The sequence below is a fragment of the Mobula hypostoma genome, chromosome 22 (assembly GCF_963921235.1).
Source record: "Mobula hypostoma chromosome 22, sMobHyp1.1, whole genome shotgun sequence".
NCBI classification, from domain to species: domain Eukaryota; kingdom Metazoa; phylum Chordata; class Chondrichthyes; order Myliobatiformes; family Myliobatidae; genus Mobula; species Mobula hypostoma.
This window is the reverse complement of record NC_086118.1, coordinates 163,062-184,821: the sequence shown is the minus strand read 5'-3', so window position 1 is coordinate 184,821 and position 21,760 is coordinate 163,062. Positions and strand designations below refer to the sequence as shown.

At 45.2% G+C, this 21,760-nt stretch overlaps 1 protein-coding gene across 1 annotated transcript in view; it reads right to left on the bottom strand.

Moving 5' to 3' along the window:
• The window catches only part of acsf2 (acyl-CoA synthetase family member 2), a gene marked incomplete at its 5' end in the record, with an annotated part of 195,299 nt that overhangs the window by 46,682 nt on the left and 126,857 nt on the right, over nt 1–21,760 (bottom strand). The window contains 2 exons of the mRNA XM_063030958.1: nt 9,695–9,846; nt 18,922–19,029. Coding sequence (XP_062887028.1) covers nt 9,695–9,846; nt 18,922–19,029 — 260 coding nt within the window. The remainder of the gene's footprint in view (nt 1–9,694; nt 9,847–18,921; nt 19,030–21,760) is intronic.

Genomic DNA, 21,760 nt, shown 5'->3' with positions numbered 1-21,760 from the left:
TGACTGGGAATCCCATAATAGACATAGAAAACATAGAAAATAGGTGCAGGAGTAGGCTATTCGGCCCTTCGAGCCTGCACCGCCATTTATTATGATCATGGCTGATCATCCAACTCAGAACCCTGCCCCAGCCTTCCCTCCATACCCCTTGATCCCCGTAGCCACAAGGGCCATATCTAACTCCCTCTTAAATATTGCCAATGAACTGGCCTCAACTGTTTCCTGTGGCAGAGAATTCCACAGATTCACCAGTGTTCAGGAAACATGTTCAGGAAAGTTTCCTTCATCAGTATGTGGAAATCATAATGCCAGATACTTGATCTGCAATTAGGGAATGAGACAGACCAGGTGATAGAAGTTTGTGTGGGAGGACACTTTGCATTTACTGACCACAATGCCAGTACTTTCAAAGAAAATATTAAAAAAGATAGGTCTAGTTTGTAGGTTGAGATTCTAAATTGGAGAAAGGCCAGTTTTGATGGTATCAGAAAGGATCTGGCAAGTGTGGATTGGGACAGGCTGTTTTCTGGCAAAAGTGTACTTGGTGCACATGGGAGGCCTTCAAAAGTGAAATTTTAAGAGTACCAGGCTTTTATGTGCCTGTCAGACTATAAGGTAAAGGTAACAGGTATAGGGAACCTCGGGTTTTCAAGAGATATTAAGGCCCTGCTTAGGAGAAAAAGGAGGTGACTAGCAGGTAGAGGCAAGTAGGAACAAGTGAGGTACTTATGCAGTATTCAAAATGCAAGAGAATACTTCAGAAAGAAATCAGGAGGGCTAAATGAAGGCAAGAGGTTGCCCAGCAGACAAGGTGAAGGCAAATTCTAAGGGATTCTACAGATCTGTTAAGAGCAAAAGGATTGCAAGGGACAAAATGTAAGATCAGAATGTTAATCCATGTGTGGAGCCAAAACAGATGTAGGAGAACTTAAATTAATTCTTCGCATCTCTATTTACTCAGGAGGTGGCCACAAAGTGAGGCAAAATGGCATCAACTTCATGGACCCTGTATAGATTGCAAAGGAGGAGGTTTTTTCTGTCTTGAGGCAAATCAGGGTGGATACATCCCCAGGCCCTGACAAGGTGTTCCCTTGGACCCTGTGAGAGGCAAGTGCAGAAATTGCCGGGGCCCTAGCAGAAATATTTAAATCATCCTTAAAGGCAGGTGAGGTACCAGAGAATTGGAGGGTAGCAAACATAGTTCTGTTTAAGAAAGGCTCTAAGAATGAACCAGGAAATTATAGGCCAGTGAGCCTGACATTAGTGGGAAAGTTATTGGAAGGTATCCTGAGGAACTAGATATATGAGTACTTGGACAGACATAGTCTATATGGTTTTGTGTGTGGTAGGTTTTATAGAGCCTGACTGATCGTACAGAGTTTTTTGAAGAAGGTACCAAGAAAGTTGATAAAGGCAAGCCAGAGGATGTTGTCTACATGGACTTTAGTAAGGCATTTGACAAGGTCCGGTGTGGGACGGCTGTCAGGAAGGTTCAGTCACCCAGCACTCAGGATGTGGTAGTAAACTGGATTAGACATTAGCTTTGTGGGAGAAGCCAGAGAGTGGTAGTAGATGGCTGCCCCTCTGATTGGAGGCCTGTGAAGATCCACAGGGATCGGTGCCGGATCCTTTGTTGAACTGTTGCCCAACAGAGGACAAACAGGTGATGGTGCCAGCCTCTGTGCCTCTGGCTGGAGAGCACACTGGACCAAGGAAGGACCACGCTGCTCAGAGGAATCGTGAGTGGTCTGACCACAACAGGTTTTGTAGGCAACATACCTGATATGTTAATCAGGCAGCTACTTGCAAAGTGTGTCTTGGTTTTAAGCTGGAAGGGAGTTCACAGAGCATCAGTAAAGTTGTAAGCATTCAGTTTTTGTGAGTACGAAGAACCAGAATCAACACTCTGTGCATTAAGGTTATTGCGTGAACTTGAAATGGGAGACAAAAAGCTGCTTGTAAAGGTAGGTGCAAAGACCTAAGCCCAGATGGATGAATGGAAGGCCAAAAAGAAGGGAGTGAATGGAGATACAAAAACAGAGGATTTGTCAGATGATATTGTGGATGAGGAAACCAAGAGGAGGGAACAGATGGGGAAGGGAACAACGAAAGGATTAATAAGAGAACACTCCAGTGAACTAAATGGCCCTTCGCAAGATCAAGATGCACAAACTAGAAGAAGAAAAAGGAGGGAAGAGGTGGAGAGAAAGAGAATGGTGTGAAAGACAGAAAGAATGTAAGGAGGAAAAAGAAAGGTATTGAAGTAGATCCAGAGAGAGAAAGGAGAAGGAAGGTGGTAACCGCTGCCCATGTCACTTCCTGTAGGCCCGGAGTGAACTCCTACAGCAGCACGGAGGAGGCCCCAGCCACAACTCTCACCTGGCAAGCAGAGCCATCCCTCTTGTCAGTAAAGACGTTATCCTACAAGAGTAATAAATCCTCCACAGTGATTAAATCTTCATGGGACAATTCAAATTTTACAATGTTGTGTATAGTAGTTTGTATTATATAGTATACTATATACTGAATGAGATACATTCTTGATTGAGCTGGAGATTATAGCTAAGCAGGGAGGAATGTTGTGTATTTAATATTTGAGTAATATTGTATATATAAAGTTTGATTAAGCATTCTTCTTCATTTAAACAATTCATTACAGGTTACATGTATAAATACATGAACTGTCACGCTACCATGTGATATGTGCGCATCTTGATTAAAATAAACACGAAGTTAGACTCACATTTTGGATCCTGTGTCTTCCTTTGAATAAGTTTAAAGGGTTGAATTTACAAATGTAACACATGCCCCAACCCATGTGACAAATTACCATAATAAACACACAACACAACATACAATACAGTCAGACAGAAAATAGATGCATGACTCCTACACCCGTGTAGTATCTTGATATATTGATCTGATGAAATTATATGCATAAATAGTGAAAAAAAAACTTTTTTCACTGTATCTTGTCATGTGTAAAAATATACCAATTTACCAGCAGGAATGCCCCATCAAGAGTGTCCCAGCAGGACTGTGCTAGGTGTGCCTCTCAAGAATAGCTTCGCACCAGGGTTTGGTCAGTCCAGTGATAAGAGTTCCTGAGGAGGGAGATATGAGAGTTTAAATTCTCCCCAGTGACCTTAGCAAACCTCCTTGCCAGGATATTGGTCCCCCTGGGTTGAGGAGGACTTGTTCTGGGTGGGCTGGTGGAATCAGTATTGGACCCACAGGTTTAAGCAAAGGTGAGGTGGGAAGTGATTGATATCATAGGGTTGATGTGAATTTATCAAGAGGAGATTTATCTGGGGAGAGGACACTCACGTTGGTTCATTGACCTCGCCAGTGGAATTGGAGTGTTTTGCAGAGACAACACTGCTGGCATCCTTCCAGTGTTTCGAAGCACCTGCTGGACGCAGCCTATGTCTCCCAAGTATACAGCAGGGTTTGAGACCTTGATCTTTTCCAAAACTGTGCCAAGCACTGGACCTTCACTGTTGAGAGATGAGATCCATGCTGCACAATTTCCAGCATTTTATCATGGAGCTACACTAGCTGGGGCTGCTGTTACCTGACAGAGGACCTGTGGTTTGCGTAATATTGAGTATGAAGCCTGTTTTCTGAATGTTTCAGGGAACAAGTGGACGATGGCAGCAAGGAGCCATGGAATAGTGTGGTAAGAAGGAGAGAGGTTAGTTGAGATGGAAGAACAGTGAAGGAGTGACTGAAGGAATGTGCTGAATGTACAGAAGTTAAGAGTTGTCTGATTGTCAAATCTTATTGAAACTGGTTCTTCCCTTCCTCGATCTCTCCATCTCTTTCTCTCCAAACATCCAATAAAAGTGTAGCGTATTCAATATCTGAGTAATATTGTAAATATATTGTTGTTTTAAGCATTGCTCATTTGTTTACACAATTCATTATGGCTTATATGTAAGAAGTACATGAATGGCAAACACCTAATGCCACCACATCATGCCTGAGCATTTCAGTAAAAAAGGGAAAGAAAAACTAGACAAAAGGTATCTCAGCTCCTGTGTTTTTTTCTCAATTAGTTTCTGGGAGTTACAAAACATAACAGTGGCATTGAGGAAATATAAAATGAACCTGAGACAATACCAACCTGTTGAAGTACAGTATGTTTTTCTTCAGAAGGGCTGAGAGAGAAGTTTGAGTTTATAAAAAGGCAGAAAATGGATGAAACTAACGAGCGACGACTATATCCACGGGTTCATAATCAGTGAGTACTGGGTGATAATATTTTTTTTAAATGCAGAAATGGCTAGCTAAATCAGAAAGATAGATGTATTTGATTGCAGAACAGATAACCAGATGATGTTACTTAACAAATTGAGCAGTATTTTGAAGCAAATGAAATAGCCAATGAAAAATGAGCAGCAGTGTTGCTGAGTGCGATAGGCGGACAAGCATACAGTTTCCTTTGAAGTTTAAGGGCTCCAACCAAACCAAACAAAAGGAGCTTTGTTTATAACGTGAACATAATCCAGGAATATTTAGAATCAGAACCATTGTTGATTGCAGAATGCTTTAGGCTTCATAAGTGGAATCTAAAGGAAAGGGAGTCCACTTCAGCTTGCGTGGCCAAATTGAAGAAACTGTCTGAATATTACCAGTTTAGCAATCGTGCACTGAGAGATCATTTAATTTGTGGAATCTTACAAGAAAGCATTCAAAAATGGCTCCTAACTGAAACAAAGCTCACATTTAAAAGAACAGTTGAAATCACTGCATCAATGGAAACAGCAGCCAGAAATGCAATTGAGTTGAGTCAGGAGTGAAGGTGAGCATGAACAAAATTGCAACATCTTGGCACATGGCCAAGTGGTTAAGACGTCGGTTTAGTGATCTGAAGGTGGCTAGTTCGAGCCTCAGCTGAGGCAGAGTGTTGCGTCCTTGAGCAAGGCACTTAACCACACATTGCTCTGCAACGACACCGGTTCCAAGCTGTATTGGTCCTAATGCCCTTCCCTTGGACAAACATCTGTGACATGGAGAGGACAGACTTGCAGCATGGGCAACTGCCGGTCTTCCATACAACCTTGCCCAGGCCTGCGCCCAAGGCGCAAATCCATGGTCTCATGAGACTAACGGATGCCTATTAAACAGAAAACCTGTGTGGCCGAACAAATTGTGCTACCATTGTGGCAGGGGCTCCCATACACCAGACCAATGCTGATTTAAAGGTGAAACTTGCAGAAAATGCAACAAAGTAAGACATATACAAAGAGCATGTTGGACAGACAAAAATAAATGGACTACACGGGGAAGGAAAAAAGATCAAAAGTCAAGTTGCAGTTTCAAGAAGACCATTAGTCTGCATGCTGTTGATGAAAACTCTGATCATGATGAGAGTGGCACAGGACTAAGTAGACTTAAGATTTACAATGTGAAAACTGACAGGAGAGAAGCAATATGGCTTACAGCACAGTCTTGTGCAATGACATTCGTAGCCGTGAAATACAACAAGCCACATTTGGCTTGTACGGTGTGAAAACAGGAGGACCAACAGCGACAGGCTACAATTGGCCGAGACAACTGCAACTTGATTGGAAGTACAGCCACCATTTGCATGCCATATCTCCTGTACCAAAGACAATAGACAATAGACAATAGTAGAAGTAGGCCATTCGGCCCTTCAAGCCAGCACTGCCATTCACTGTGATCATGGCTGATCATCCACAATCAGTACCCCGTTCCTGCCTTCTCCCTATATTCCTTGACTCCACTATCTTTAAGAGCTCTACGTCACTTTTTCTTGAAAGCATCCAGAGAATTGGCCTCCACCGCCTTCTGAGGCAGAGCATTCCACAGATCCACAACTCTCTGGGTGAAAAAGTTCTTCTTCAACTCCGTTCTAAATGGTCTTCCCCTTATTCTTAAACTGTGGCCTCTGGTTCTGGACTCCCCCAACATCGGGAACATGTTTCCTGCCTCTAGCGTGTCCAATCCCTTAATAATCTTATATGTTTCAATCAGATCCCCTCTCATCCTTCTAAGTTCCAGTGTATACAAGCCCAGTCGCTCCAATCTTTCAACATATGACAGTCCCACCATCCCGAGAATTAACCTCATGAACCTACGCTGCACTCCTCAATAGCAGGAATGTCCTTCCTCAAATTTGGAGACCAAAACTGCACACTGCAACTGCACAAAAGTCCATAAGACCATAAGACATGGGAGCAGAATTAGGCCATTCAGCCCATCGAGTCTGCTCCGCCATTCCATGGTGGCTGATCCCGGATCCCATTGAAACCCATGCACCTGCCTGCTTGAAGTCAACTGAAAGCAAATTAAGAAAGTTCACTGGAAGATCCACAGTGGCGTTGAAGGATGGGATTAGAAAACTCAAACATATCAAGGATAAAATAGTGTTAAATGAAAATGCTATACCTAAGTTTTACAATGCCCATCCAGTTCCTTATACCATCTGTGACAAAGTAGCCAGTGAGTTTGATTGAATGGGGGCTGAAGGAATTCTTTCCAAGATTGAAGGAATATATGTATGGTATATGGCAATGGTATAGGTGCAGTCATGTATGGTATATGATTATTGTATAGGTACAGTCATGTATGGTATATGGCTATGGTATAGGTGCAGTCATGTATGGTATATGGTTATTGTTTCGGTGCAGTCATGTATGGTATATGGCTATGGTATAGGTGCAGTCATGTATGGTATATGGTTACTGTATGGGTGCAGTCATGTATGGAATATGGCTATGGTATAGGTGCAGTCATGTACTGTATATGGTTATGGTATAGGTGCGGTCATGTATGGAATATGGCTATGGTATAGGTGCAGTCATGTACTGTATATGGTTATGGTATAGGTGCAGTCATGTACAGTATATTGTTATGATATAGGTGCAGTCATTAATGGAATATGGCTATGATATAGGTGCAGCCATGTACTGTATATGGTTATGGTATAGGTGCAGTCATGTACAGTATATTGTTATGGTATAGGTGCAGTCATTAATGGAATATGGCTATGGTATGGGTGCAGTCATGTATGGAATATGGCTATGGTATAGGTGCAGTCATGTACTGTATATGGCTATGGTATAGGTGCAGTCATGTCACATGTTATGAGTGACAGAAGTGAACACCCCCATAGCCTTTGCATCACAGTCCTTTATCACTGCAGAGAAAGAAATATGCATAGATTGACAAAGAAGCCTTGAGTCTGGTTTGGGGGTAAAGTGTTTGAACCAGTACTTGCACAGGAGTGAGTTTACCTTTGTTACTGATCAACAACCACTAGTGTCCATTTTCAATCCACAGGATGGTCCACTAACAACAGCAGCACAAACGCAGAGATGGGCTCCAGTTTTTGGAGGGCACAATTACAAGATTGAATTGAACTAATCCTGGGAATGCTGACGGAGTGTCCCGTTTACCCTTGGAAAAGAAACAGCTGAAAAATTTACAAAACAGAACATTCCTCTTGACATATTTTCCTTAATGCAAATTGAAAGCCTCTCTGTTTTGGCAGAGATGACCCAAAGAGAAACCAAAAAACCAAAAAGACTCTTCTGAAGGAGTATGTTCCGGAATACTTATTCAGTGACAATAGACCAGTTTGTGGTGGAACAGTTTCAGTCATTCCCAGAAATGAACGGAAGAAGACATGTTACATCTGTACCATACCACCCAACTACAAACAGCTTGGCGGAGAGGTTTGTCCAAAGAACACACCGCGAGCAATGCCAGAAGAACACGCTACACTGAATCAGATCACCCATTTCCTCTTTGTATATCGCAAGGCAGCACAGTCCACAACCAAAACTCACCAGCTATGCTGTTCCTGGGTCGTCCCTTGTGCCCATGCTTGGATCTCCTCAAAGCCAGTCCCGGCAGGAGTATGCCGTACAAGCAGCTGAGGCAAACTCAGCTCTCCTCAAACAAGGTGGTTTGTGGTTTCACCCTGATCGAGCGGTCCTAGCAAGCGACTACGGAGGTGATCAAAAGTGTTACTTAGAAAAATTAGGGACAGAGCTGGACCACTGTCCCTGACAGTGCAGATTGTGTCTGATGCCCTCTGGAAATGATATGTCGATCAGTTGAGGAGAGTAGAGTCAGTTGTTTCAGAAGAAAGGTGTCGAAGACTGTCAGAATCACTTTCTGCAGTCTCAGAGTCGACTCCTACAACCACCACGGAGGAGGCTCCCTGTCAGGAGTGGCTTATCCCACAAGAGTAAGAAATCCTCCACAGTCATTAAATCGTTAGGCCTGAATGGGACAATTTCAAATTTACTATGCTGTGGATGCCTGTACAGTAGATGTATTAAATAGTATACCGCGTAGGATGGCTAGAGAACAATATGTTACTGGTTTGAGTTGAGATGCCTTCTACACTGAGTTGGAATTTATAACTAAGCAGGAAGGAGTGTAGCATGTTCAACATTTCAGTAGTATCTGAGTAATATTGTAAATATATCGTATTAAGCATTCCTTGTTTGTTTACATAATTTATTCTGGGTTATATGTAAGATGTACATGAATGGGAAACATCTAATGCCACGCACCACGTCATAGATGTCATATATAAAAAAGTAAACCAAACATATCCTGGCTCCTGTGTTGTTCTGTTGATTAGTTTCTGCAGTTACAACACATAACAGGAAGTCTATCTTGACAATATTCCTCCCACCCTTTTTCTGGCCTCCTTTCAAGATCCCAGTTCTCTGTCTCCAATGATGAGACTTTCTACCCTTGAGCCTGTGCCCCTGACTTCACCCCATCTCCTGGTCTCATTTTCCTTCCACCAGCCTTGGCATTCAACAGGTCATCCTTCACAATTTCTGCTGCCACCAACACATCTTCCCTCTTCATATTCCACAGACGATTCCATGCACAACCCTAGCTCACCCTTCTATCCTCACCACTCACTCCCTTCTCATGGCATTTCTCCATACAACCGTAGGAGAGGCCACGTCTTCCTTTCCCACCCAGAACTCAAACAGTCCTTCAAAGTGATCAGTGATTCACTTGCACTCATTACAACATTAAAGTGAAAAGGGCTATGAAGACAGGGAGAGGATTGCGGTGTTGAAGCTACCATCACAGATCGCGACCACTCATTGCGAGCTGCTCCTCGCACAGTCACACTGTACATCTATTTTCATCATTTTACACTTTTATATCGAAATTCTCTGACTTTATTCTGTGTCATTACTGTATTCCCTTGTTCTACCTCAATGCACAGTGTGTGGATCAGACCTGTACGAACCTTCACTGTATCTTGTACTTGTGGTAATAATATTCCAATTCCTATTGCATCTCACTGCAGGGCGGAGCGGTCAGTAGGAGACTCCTGGCTCGTCCTGTTTCTACTCCTCCAGCTGATCTCATCACTTATTGCGACTGGCAGCCTCTTCTCTCCCACTGAACTAAAAGCTGCAAGTGAACTACAATTTCCACAGCAAGTTTACAATCTCACTATAAATTGTCACAGCAAACTAACAGTCACATTATAAGTTCTCTCGCTCACCCAACTCCTGTAATTTGCAGTCGTCCCTGGAACAGAGCAGCCCGTGCCAAGCACTTGGTCCCGAACTGCTTAACAAGAGTAGAACTGAGGCTGGATTTTTTCTCAGTGTTTGGAGGAACAAAACTCAGATGAACCAGCGACTGGGTTTCCTCCTGCACTTAACCCACACTCACTCACCCTGTTTTATACCAGCCCTCCGGGGTGATAACTTCCTTTGTCTTTTCCTGGTCATTCCAGTATCCCAACATGACGGAATAGCCGCGGATCCACAGTTCCCCTGCCGTGTTCACAGGAAGGATTTCCTCAGTTTGGGGATCCACAACTTTAGCCTATGATACAAATTGAAAAACCTGAATTAGATTTAGGTTAGATTATGAGGACATGCAGTCCTCTTTTATTGTCATTTGGTAATGCATGCATTAAGAAATGATACAATACTCCTCTGGTGTGATATCACAGAAACACAGGACAGACCAAGACTGAAAAACTAACAAAACCACATAATTATAACATATAGTTACAACAGTGCAACAATACCACAACTTGATGAAGAACAGGCCATGAGCACAGTAAAAAGTTCAAAGTCTCTCGAATGTCCCACATCTCACGCAGACAGGAGAAGGAAGAAAACTCTCCCTGCCATACCCGACCACAATCCGACTCCGAGTCGTCCGTTAACTTCGAGCTCTGATCAGCCCTCCAACACCGAGTACCGAGCACCATCTCTATCCGAACAATTCGACCTCAGCCTTGGTCTCCAGCAGCAGGCAAAGCCGGGGATTTTGGGGCCTACCCTCTGGAAGATTCTTGATCGCACAGTAACAACAGCAGTGAACCCTCCGGAGATTCTCGATCGCACAGTAACAACAGCAGCGAACCAGGCATTTCAGAAATTTCTCCAGATGTCCCTCTGCTTCTCACGTCTGTCTTCATCAAATCAGAATTGTCCACGGCCCCTATTTAACAGATTCGATATCATTTCACCGGAGAGCTGCGCGCACTGCCATCTTCTCCTCCCGCCGGACATGGATTGGTGGAGCAGTACCCTGCAGATTCTCCTTCAATCAGAAGGCATTAAACGTGTTTCTCTGAGCTTCTGTGCAGTGCTTCACGCTAGTGTCACCATCCCTGTGGGAATGCTAATCTTCCGGGAGGTTTAAGTGCCACTGTACGCAAGCTGCCCAGAGGAAAGCACACAGGGCTACTGAGCAGTGAAATGTTGGATAACAATAAAAAGAGACTGCAGGACAGGAACTCTTAGCTGGATCTCCATGGAAAGGGCAACGAGGTTGGCAATGAGAGAGTTAAACAATGTCTCTGATGCCACTAGCATTCAGCTTTCACTGAGAGACAACGAGGGGCAACATTATTACCCTGTCTATAAAGCCAGAAGACACAGGAGCAAAGTTAGGCCATTTGCCCCTTTGAGTCTATTTTTCATTCCGTCACGGCTGATTTATTATCCTTCTCAACCATATTCTCCTGCTTTTCCCCAAACCTTTGACCACTGACTAATCAAGAAAATATCCACCTTCACCTAAATATAGTCTTATAACTTGGTCTCCACAGATGTCTGTGGCCAATGAATTACTCAGTCACTACCCACTGGCTAAAGAAACTCCTACTCATCTCTTCTAAATGGGTGTCCCTCTATTCCGAAGCTGCGTCCTTCTCCATTATGGGAAACATTCTCTCCATGTCCACTCTCTCTAGACCAGAGGTGTCAAACTCATTTTAGGTCACGGGCCAGATTGGGCAAAATGTGACTTCATGCGAGCCGGATCAGTTGTGCGCGCGCGTTCTCCCACAGCTTCCGTTAACTTCGTTTTTTCAACCTGCTCTCACGTGTCTCAGTCTCTGCTATAACTACAAAGTGTTTCACTTTATGAATTTTGTTTCTTATGAAGAAGATTGCATAGCAAGCATTATTTTTATGATTGGTATTAACTTACAGTCGTAGGTTACAAGAAAGTTGTGATGAGAGAGAGAAAAAAACGATGCTACTTTGGCTAAGATTATTTTGGGAGCCACACCCTTTCCATTAATAAACCATTTGAAATCGAACATTAGCAGACACAAATGTAAACCTAACAAAGCAAATTGTAAATGTAGGCTACACAACTGCGCCTAATTTTTATTAGCCTGCTTCCAGCAATCAAACTCAGACAATGAACACAGTTAGCCTCTAATTTTTATTGAAGTGATCACATTTACAGAAATAGAATAGTCAGAAAATGAATGAATCACAATATTATGACACTCAATATTTCATAATGCATTTTGCTTACATGTCGCAGTACGTCGATCAGTGTCACTCATTTTTCACTTGTTGCTTCCAGACACCTGACATCTCTTGGCTTTAACCAGCCTGTCAACATCAGGGACCAGTTTCTGGGCAGTTGTGATTTTCATAATGTCATCTAGATGTCTGTGTGTCAGCTGCGAGCGCAGTTTGGATTTGTTAATGTTCATTATGGAGAATGCCTGCTCACAGAGATATGTTGTCCCGAACATGCAAAGGATCTCTGAGGCAAAGTCTGTCCTCTTGGGGTACATCGGTCCCAGGTATTGGTAGAATGAGTCCAGACCCACAGTCTCAAATTTATATTTCAAAGCCGAGCTACACTGAATTTCAATTAGTTCCATTTGGAGTTCCTCCAGCACATCTGATGCTGCGTGGACGGCAAACGGCGAGCAAAATAGTGAGAATTCCTTCTCGAGCTGAGTGAAGGCTTGGAAACGATTCTGAAAGTCACTTTTCAGCCGTAATATTTTGTCCTTGTTCCTGTCCATGTTGTCACTATTCCCATGAGTGACACGCACAGACTGCAAAGAGGGGAAATGAGCTGGGTTGCTCCGGGATAGTGCATCTCCCACAGGCCTAATTTAATTTGAAAGGCACGAATGCTGTCCAAGTATTCCGTAACAAGTTTGTTGTGGTCTTGCATATTAACATTAAACACATTTAAGTGCTCTGTTACATCCACCAAAAATGCAAGATCATGAAGCCAGTCTGGGTCATCCAACTCTGCCACTGACTTCCCTTTCTCGTTCATGAATAGTCTAATTCCCGCACGAAATTGAAAAATATGTTTGAGCACAACCCCTCTGCTCAACCAGCGGACTTCAGTGTGGTAGGGTAGGCCGAGTCCAATACTACTTTCGGACAAAAGCGTGTCAAATTGCCGATGGTTGTGTACCTTGGCTCTAATAAAATGAACCGTTTTGATTACTACGTCCATGACATTGTCCATTTTCAGGCTCCTGCTACATAACGCCACTTGGTGTATAATACAATGAAAATTCCAGAATTCCTGTTCTGGATTCTCTGTCTGAACTTTCTCTCTCAGTTTCACAACAACACCTGCCTTTTTCCCGACAATGGACGGCGCGCCATCTGTTGCCACGCTGACAGCGTGACTCCAGTCAACCCCCAGTCTGTCCAAGGCCTCGACGAGGCTGGAGAAAACGTCGTTCGCCGTTGTGGTGTTCATCATGGGCACCATCTCCACAAACTCCTCGGCGACGGTCAAAGACGCATCAACACCACGAATAAATATTCCCAATTGAGCTACATCAGTCACGTCGGTGCTTTCATCAATTGCAATAGAGAAGGCGATAAATGACTTCACTTTGTCTTTTAGTTGACTGTTCAAAACTCCTGCAAGGTCACTGATTCTCTCTGCCACAGTATTTCTTGACAAGCTGATATAACCAAAAGCCTGACTCTTCTCAGGGCACCAGCTCAGCCGCCGTCAGCATGCATGCTTTGCTGAATTCCCTCTCTGAGTATGGCTTCGACGCAGCAGCTATTTTGTTGGCAATAATATAGCTGGCCTTGACAGCTCCATCATGAGTCTCCCGACTTTCAGTGAACACGGATTGCTGATTTTTCAGAGCTGCTTCAAGCTCATTTACCTTTTGCGTTCCGAGTCGTCCTGCGTACTTGTCATATTTTTCTCCGTGTGATGTCTCATAGTGTCGTTTGATATTGTACTCTTTTGCCACAGTCACTTGTTGCAAGCATATCAGACACACAGGTTTGCCGTTAACCTCACAGAAGAAAAAAACATCTTTCCAGTTATTGTTGAATATCCGACCTTTGATGTCAACTTTTCTTTTCTTGGAAAGCATTTTGAACCACAGCAGCAAACAGTCTCAGCCTTGCTACAGGTGTTACTTACCTGAGTACCCTGTGTGTTTATTTAAAAACGCAAACACGAGGAATTCTGCAGATACTGGAAATTCAAGCAAATCACATCAAAGTTGCTGGTGAACGCAGCAGGTCAGGCAGCATCTATAGGAAGAGATACAGTCGACGTTTCGGGCCGAGACCCTTCGTCAGGACTAACTGAAGGAAGAGCTAGTAAGAGATTTGAAAGTGGGAGGGGGAGGAGGAGATCCAAAATGATAGGAGAAGACAGGAGGGGGAGGGATGGAGCCAAGAGCTGGACAGGTGATTGGCAAAAGGGATATGAGAGGATCATGGGACAGGAGGCCCAGGGAGAAAGACAAGGGGCGGGGGGTGACCCAGAGGATGGGCAAGGGGTATAGCTCTTGGCTCCATCCCTCCCCCTCCTGTCTTCTCCTATCATTTTGGATCTCCTCCTCCCCCTCCCACTTTCAAATCCCTTACTAGCTCTTCTTTCAGTTAGTCCTGACGAAGGGTCTCGGCCCGAAACGTCGACTGCACCTCTTCCTAGAGATGCTGCCTGGCCTGCTGCGTCCACCAGCAACTTTGGTGTGTGTTACTCTGTGTGTCTATACTGTATCTGACGACATAAGTGGGGCCCTAGTGGTCTTCAGTGCAGGGTGGTAGGTGTTTGTGCACAGCGGGTGGTTAACTGCTGCCTATTGTTTTCTAAGTACACACAGCAAGCTGCTGGCACAGACAGCGGTGGGAGAGAGCGCGGCTGCCATACAGATACATAATAAATGGTCGTGAAAATACCTTTCTTTTCCCCAAATCATCCCACGGGCCGGTAGTTTGACACCCTTGCTCTAGGCTTTTAAATATTTGATAGGTTTCATTGAGATCTCCCCTCATTCTTCTAAACTCCAGCGAGTAAAGGCCCAAAACTGGCAAATGCTCCTCATTCATTAACCCATTAATTCCTGGAATCATTCTTGAGAACCTCCTCTCAACCCTCTCCAATGTCAGCACATCACTCCTTAGATAAGCGGCCCAAACTGCTCACAATATCCAAGTGTGTTCTGACTAATGCCTAATAAAACCTCAGCATTACATGTAACACACATCAAAGTTGCTGGTGAACGCAGCAGGCCAAGCAGCATCTCTAGGAAGAGGTACAGTTGACGTTTCGGGCCGGGACCCTTCGTCAGGACTAACTGAAGGAAGAGTTAGTAAGAGATTTGAAAGTGGGAGGGGGAGATCCAAAATGATAGGAGAAGACAGGAGCGGGAGGGATGGAGCCGAGAGCTGGACAGGTGATTGGCAAAGGGGATATGAGAGGATCATGGGACAGGAGGCCCAGGGAGAAGGAAAAGGGGGAGGGGGGAAAACCCAGAGGATGGGCAAGGGGTATAGTCAGAGGGACAGAGGGAGAAAAAGGAGAGTGAGAGAAAGAATGTGTATATATAAATAAATAACGGATGGGGTACGAGGGGAAGGTGGGGCATTAATGGAAGTTAGAGAAGTCAATGTTCATGTCTTCAGGTTGGAGGCTACCCAGACGGAATATAAGGTGTTGTTCCTCCAACCTGAGTGTGGCTTCATCTTTACAGTAGAGAAGGCCGTGGATAGACATGTCAGAATGGGAATGGGATGTGGAATTGAAATGTGTGGCCACTGGGAGATCCTGCTTTCTCTGGTGGACAGAGCGTAGATGTTCAGCAAAACGATCTCCAGGTCTGCGTCAGGTCTCGCCAATATATAAAAGGCCACATCGGGAGCACTGGACGCAGTATATCACCCCAGCCGACTTACAGGTGAAGTGTCGCCTCACCTGGAAGGACTGTTTGGGGCCCTGAATGGTGGTAAGGGAGGAAGTGTAAGGGCATGTGTAGCACTTGTTCCGCTTACAAGGATAAGTGCCAGGAGGGAGATCAGTGGGGAGGGATAGGGGGACGAATGGACAAAGGAGTCGCGTAGGGAGCGATCCCTGCGGAAAGCAGAGGGTAGGGGGAGGGAAAGATGTGCTTAGTGGTGGGATCCCGTTGGAGGTGGAGGAAGTTACGGAGAATAATATGTTGGACCCGGAGGCTGGTGGGGTGGTAGGTGAGGACCAGGGGAACCCTATTGCTAGTGGGGTGGCGGGACGATGGAGTGAGAGCAGATGTGCGTGAAATGGGGGAGATGCGTTTAAGAGCAGAGTTGATAGTGGAGGAAGGGAAGCCCATTTCTTTAAAAAAGGAGGACATCTCCCCCGTCATGGAATGAAAAGCCTCATCCTGAGAGCAGATGCGGCGGAGACGGGGGAATTGCAAGAAGGGGATGGCATTTTTGCAAGAGACAGGGTGAGAAGAGGAATAGTCCAGATAGCTGTGAGAGTCAGTAGGCTTATAGTAGACATCAATAGATAAGCTGTCTCCAGAGACAGAGACAGAAAGATCTAAAAAGGGGAGGGAGGTGTCGGAAATGGACCAGGTAAACTTGAGGGCAGGGTGAAAGTTGGAGGCAAAGTTAATGAAGTCAACGAGCTCAGCATGCGTGCAGGAAGCAGCGCCAATGCAGTCGTCGATGTAGCGAAGGAAAACTGGGGGACAGATACCAGAATAGGCTTGGAACATGGACTGTTCCACAAAGCCAACGAAAAGGCAGTGATAGCTGGGACCTGTACAGGTGCCCATAGCTACACCTTTAGTTTGGAGGAAGTGGGAGGAGCCAAAGGGATCAGTATCACATCCTTCCTTTCGTATGCTAGTTTTCTCGCAATGAATGCTGATATCGCATTTACCTTCATTACCACCAAGTCAACCTGCAAATTAACCTTTAGGGAATCCCGCATGAGGGCTTCCAAGTCCCTTTGTACCTCTGAGTTTTGAATTTTCTCCCCATTTACAAAATAGTCTACCCTTTTATTCCTTCTACCAAAGTGTATAACCATACATTTGCCGACACTGTATTGCATCTGTCACTTCTTTGTCCATTCTCTTAATCTGTCTAAGTCCTTCTGCAGACTCTCTGATTCCTCAATACTACCAGTACCTACACCTATCTTTATATCATTTGCAAACTTTACCACAAAGCCATCAATTCCATCATCCAAAACATCAACATGCAGTGACATGCAGAAGTTCGGACGCCCCGGTCAAAACTTCTGTTACTGTGAATAGCTAAGTGTGTAAAGGATGAACTGATTTCCAAAAGGCATAAAGTTAAAGATGACACATTTCTTTAATATTTTAAACAAGATTACTTTTTTATTTCCATCGTTTACAGTTTCAAAATAACAAGAAAGGAAAAGGGCCCAAAGCAAAAGTTTGTGCACCCTGCATTGTCAGTACTTAGTAACACCCCCTTTGGCAAATATCACAGCTTGTAAACGCTTTTTGTAGCCAACTAAGAGTCTTTCAATTCTTGTTTGGGGGATTTCCACTCATTCTTCCTTGCAAAAGGCTTCTAGTTCTGTGAGATTCTTGGGCCGTCTTGCATACACTGCTCTTTTGAGGTCTATACACAGATTCTCGATGATGTTTCGGTCGGGGGACTGTGAGGGCCATGGCAAAACCTTCAGCTCACACTTCTTGAGGTAGTCCATTGTGGATTTTGCTCATTGCGGCCAAAAAGTCCTATTTTAACTTTATCAGTCCACAGGACTTGTTTCCAAAATGCATCAGGCTTGTTTACATGTTCCTTTGAATCTTTTGAAAAGAACTTTTTGGCCGCAATGAGCAAAGGTATGTTTGGAGAAAAAAGGGTGCAGAATTTCATGAAAACACCTCTCCAACTATTAAGCACGGGGGTGGATCGATCATGCTTTGGGCTTGTGTTGCAGCCAGTGGCACAGGGAACATTTACTGGTAGAGGGAAGAATGAATTCAATTAAATACCAGCAAATTCTGGAAGCAAAGATCACACCATCTGTAAAAAAGCCGAAGATGAAAAGAGGATGGCTTCTACAACAGGATAATGATCCCAAACACACCTCAAGATCCACAATGGACTACCTCAAGAGGCGCAAGCTGAAGGTTTTGCCATGGCCCTCACAGTCCCCCGACCTAAACATCATCGAGAATCTGTGGATAGACCTCAAAAGAGCACTGCATGCAAGACGGCCCAAGAATCTCACAGAACTAGAAGCCTTTTGCAAAGAAGAATGGGTGAAAATCCCCCAAACAAGAATTGAAAGACTCTTAGCTGGCTACAGAAAGCATTTACAAGCTGTGATATTTGCCAAAGGGGGTGTTACTAAGTACTGACAATGCAGGGTGCCCAAACTTTTGCTTTGGGCCCTTTTCCTTTTTTGTTATTTTGAAACTGTAAAAGATGAAAATAAAAAAGTTTTCTTGCTTAAAATATTAAAGAAATGTGTTATCTTTAACTTCATGCCATTTGGAAATCAGTTCATCTTTTACTCACTTAGCTATTCACAGTAACAGAAGTTTTGACCGGGGTGCCCAAAAGTTTGCATGCCACTGTATTAACATGAAAAGTATCGGTCCCAACATGGACCCCTGTGAAAGAACACTCATCACCAGCAGCCAACTAGAAAAGGCCCTCCTTATTCCCCCTCTTTGCCTCCTGCAGCCAGTCTCGTATTCATGGCAGTATCTTTCCTGTAATAACGAGCTCTTATCTTGCTAAGTAGTCTCATGTGCTGCACCTTGTCAAAGGCCTTCTGAAAATCCAAGTACACCACAAATGTCAGTGAAGCACAATGCAGCAGGAGGTAATGCAATCAATTCCATGATACAGAGCCTTAGACAGAGCACAATACAGTGCAGTGAAAACCGTAGCAACAAGTCAATGGTGAACTCTGCATTTGTTCTCTGAGAAAATTGATCAGGGCCAATTGAAGTAGGTTGTAAAGAGAAACCAGAAGGAGCAGGCTCCTTGAAGAGGGGTGCTGGAAATCAGAGAGAAGATGGAAGGGATAAGAGGAAGAATAAAAAAAAGCAATGAGAAGGAACGTTGACTCTGATAAAGATAAGTAGGAAAGAAAGAGGAGGATGGGCCAAAAAGAGGCAGAAGGGAGGAGGAAAACTGGAGAGAATGGGACAGTGATAGAAAGATAGGAAAGAACTGAGTGAATGAGAATGAGAAGAGGAGAGAAAGAGATGAAGGAGGGGAGAGAAAGAGATGAAGGAGGGGAGAGAAAGAGATGAAGGAGGGGAGAGAAAGAGATGAAGGAGGGGATAGAAAGGAGGTGGGAAGCTTGGGAAGAGGAGCTAGTTCTGTAAATTAATTTCACCAGCAACAAATGGTACTGCCTTGTTCTTACCTCAGCATGAGGGGAGATGTATCCAACTGTCTCTGTTTTCCGTTTTATATCATCTTGTGGAAATCCCTGAAATGTGACAGGACTGTTCTCTGTTGTCCCATATGCAATCTGTACAAGAGAAGACACCTGTCATTTACAGTAATAAACCCAGCTCTCCATGGTTAGGGAATTGGATGAGATAGTTGGTAAGCCCATTGGTACGCCAGTAGTCTGACATGTCACCCTGCTTAGAAAATCAGGATGATGTAGTTGGGCTAATTACCATTTCACCTGTTCTGGAATAACCCAGAGACCTGGATTCAAATCTACCAGCTGTACCAGAAGACTCAGCGACCTCTTCCGAAAGTGACTAAGAATGAAATTGTCAGCTGCTGGAGCAAGGAATGAGGTGCTGGGCTATAAATTTAACCTGCCTGATGATCTACTTCTGAATGACTATATCTAAGCCTTATCTTGCTCCAAACTAATCAATGTGTGAGCGAGTGAATTTTCAAGCCACTCACGATCTGACTAAGTCAGAGTCCAGGTATATACTGATTGATTCAGACATTAACAATGCTGACCTTGACTAAAACAACTACAACCTCCACAGCCCCTGACGCTCCTGTCAGGTTAGTCCCCAAGACCGATGTGAAAGCAGCTGTCAGCCTTCAGGAGGAGTCACCCCTCTAAAGACCCTGTGCTCATCAACTGGCTGGACTGTTCACTGAGATCTTTCACCTCTCGATGGGCAGTCTGAGGTACCCACCTGCTTCAAGCAGGCTTCAACTGAGAACAACGTGGTAACCGGTCTCAAAATCTATTGTCGAATATCACTTGCCTTTACCTCTCACCAACACCCCACCTCAGCCCTCCCTATCTTTACCTTCACCTCACACCTCCCTATCTTTACCCTCACCTCACACCTCCCTATCTTCACAATGCACCTCACCCTCCCTGTCTTTACCCACAGCTCACCCCTCCCTATCTTTACCCCTCTCCTCACCCCTCCCTATCTTTACCCCTCTCCTCACCCCTCTCTATCTTTACCCCTCACCTCTCCCCTCCCTATCTTTACCCTCACTCATCCCTCCCTATCTTTACCCTCACTCATCCCTCCCTATCTTTACCCCTCACAGCACCCCTCCCTATCTTCACACCTCACCTCACACCTCCCTATCTTTACCCTCACCTCACACCTCCCTATCTTTACCCCTCTCCTCACCCCTCCCTATCTTCACACTGCACCTCACCCTCCCTGTCTTTACCCTCAGCTCACCCCTCCCTATCTTTACCCCTCACCTCACCCCTCCCTTTCTTCACACTGCACCTCACACCTCCCTGTCTTTACCCCTCTCCTCACCCCTCCCTATCTTTACCCCTCTCCTCACCCCTCCATATCTTTACCCCTCTCCTCACCCCTCCATATCTTTATCCCTCTCCTCCCCCCTCCCTATCTTTACCCTCACCTCACCCCTCCGTCTTTACCCCTCTCCTCACCCCTCCATATCTTTACCCCTCTCCTCACCCCTCCATATCTTTATCCCTCTCCTCACCCCTCCCTATCTTTACCCTCACCTCACCCCTCCCTATCATTACCCCTCTCCTCACCCCTCCCTATCTTTACCCCTCTCCTCATCCCTCCCTATCTTTACCCCTCACTTTACCCCTCCCTATCTTTACCCCTCACCTCACCCCTCCCTCTCCACACCCCTCTCCTCACCCCTCTCTATCTTTACCCCTCTCCTCACCCCTCTCTATCTTTACCCCTCACCTCACCCCTCCCTATCTTTACCCTCAGCTCAGCCCTCCCTATCTTTACCCTCAATCATCCCTCCCTATCTTTACCCTCACTCATCCCTCCCTATCTTTACCCTCACTCATCCCTCCCTATCTTTACCCCTCACAGCACCCCTCCCTATCTTTACCCCTCACCTCACCCCTCCCTCTCCACACCCCTCTCCTCACCCCTCTCTATCTTTACCCCTCTCCTCACCCCTCTCTATCTTTACCCCTCACCTCACCCCTCCCTATCTTTACCCTCAGCTCAGCCCTCCCTATCTTTACCCTCACTCATCCCTCCCTATCTTTACCCTCACTCATGCCTCCCTATCTTTACCCTCACTCATCCCTCCCTATCTTTACCCCTCACAGCACCCCTCCCTATCTTCACACCTCAACTCACCCCTCCCAATCTTTATCCTCACTCACCCCTCCCTATCTTAACCCCTCACAGCACCCCAACCTATCTTAACACCTCACCCCTCCCTATATTTACCTACAACTCACCCCTCCCTATCTTTACACTCACCTCATTCGGCATGAGGAGTGAAGGGACAGAGTTTGTGAGGAAAATCAGCGGGCATGAGGGGTGAAGGGACAGGACAGAGTGAGTGAGGAAAATCAGCGGGCATGAGGGGTGAAGGGACAGGACAGAGTGAGTGAGGAAAATCAGCGGGCATGAGGGGTGAAGGGACAGGACAGAGTGAGTGAGGAAAATCAGCGGGCATGAGGGGTGAAGGGACAGGACAGAGTGAGTGTGGAAAATCAGCGGGCATGAGGGGTGAAGGGACAGGACAGAGTGAGTGAGGAAAATCAGCGGGCATGAGGGGTGAAGGGACAGGACAGAGTGAGTGAGGAAAATCAGCGGGCATGAGGGGTGAAGGGACAGGACAGAGTGAGTGAGCAAAATCAGCGGGCATGAGGGGTGAGGGGACAGGACAGAGTGAGTGAGGAAAATCAGCGGGCATGAGGGATGAAGGGAGAGGACGGAGTAAGTGAGGAAAATCAGCGGGCATGAGGGGTGAAGGGACAGGACGGAGTGAGTGAGGAAAATCAGCGGGCATGAGGGGTGAAGGGA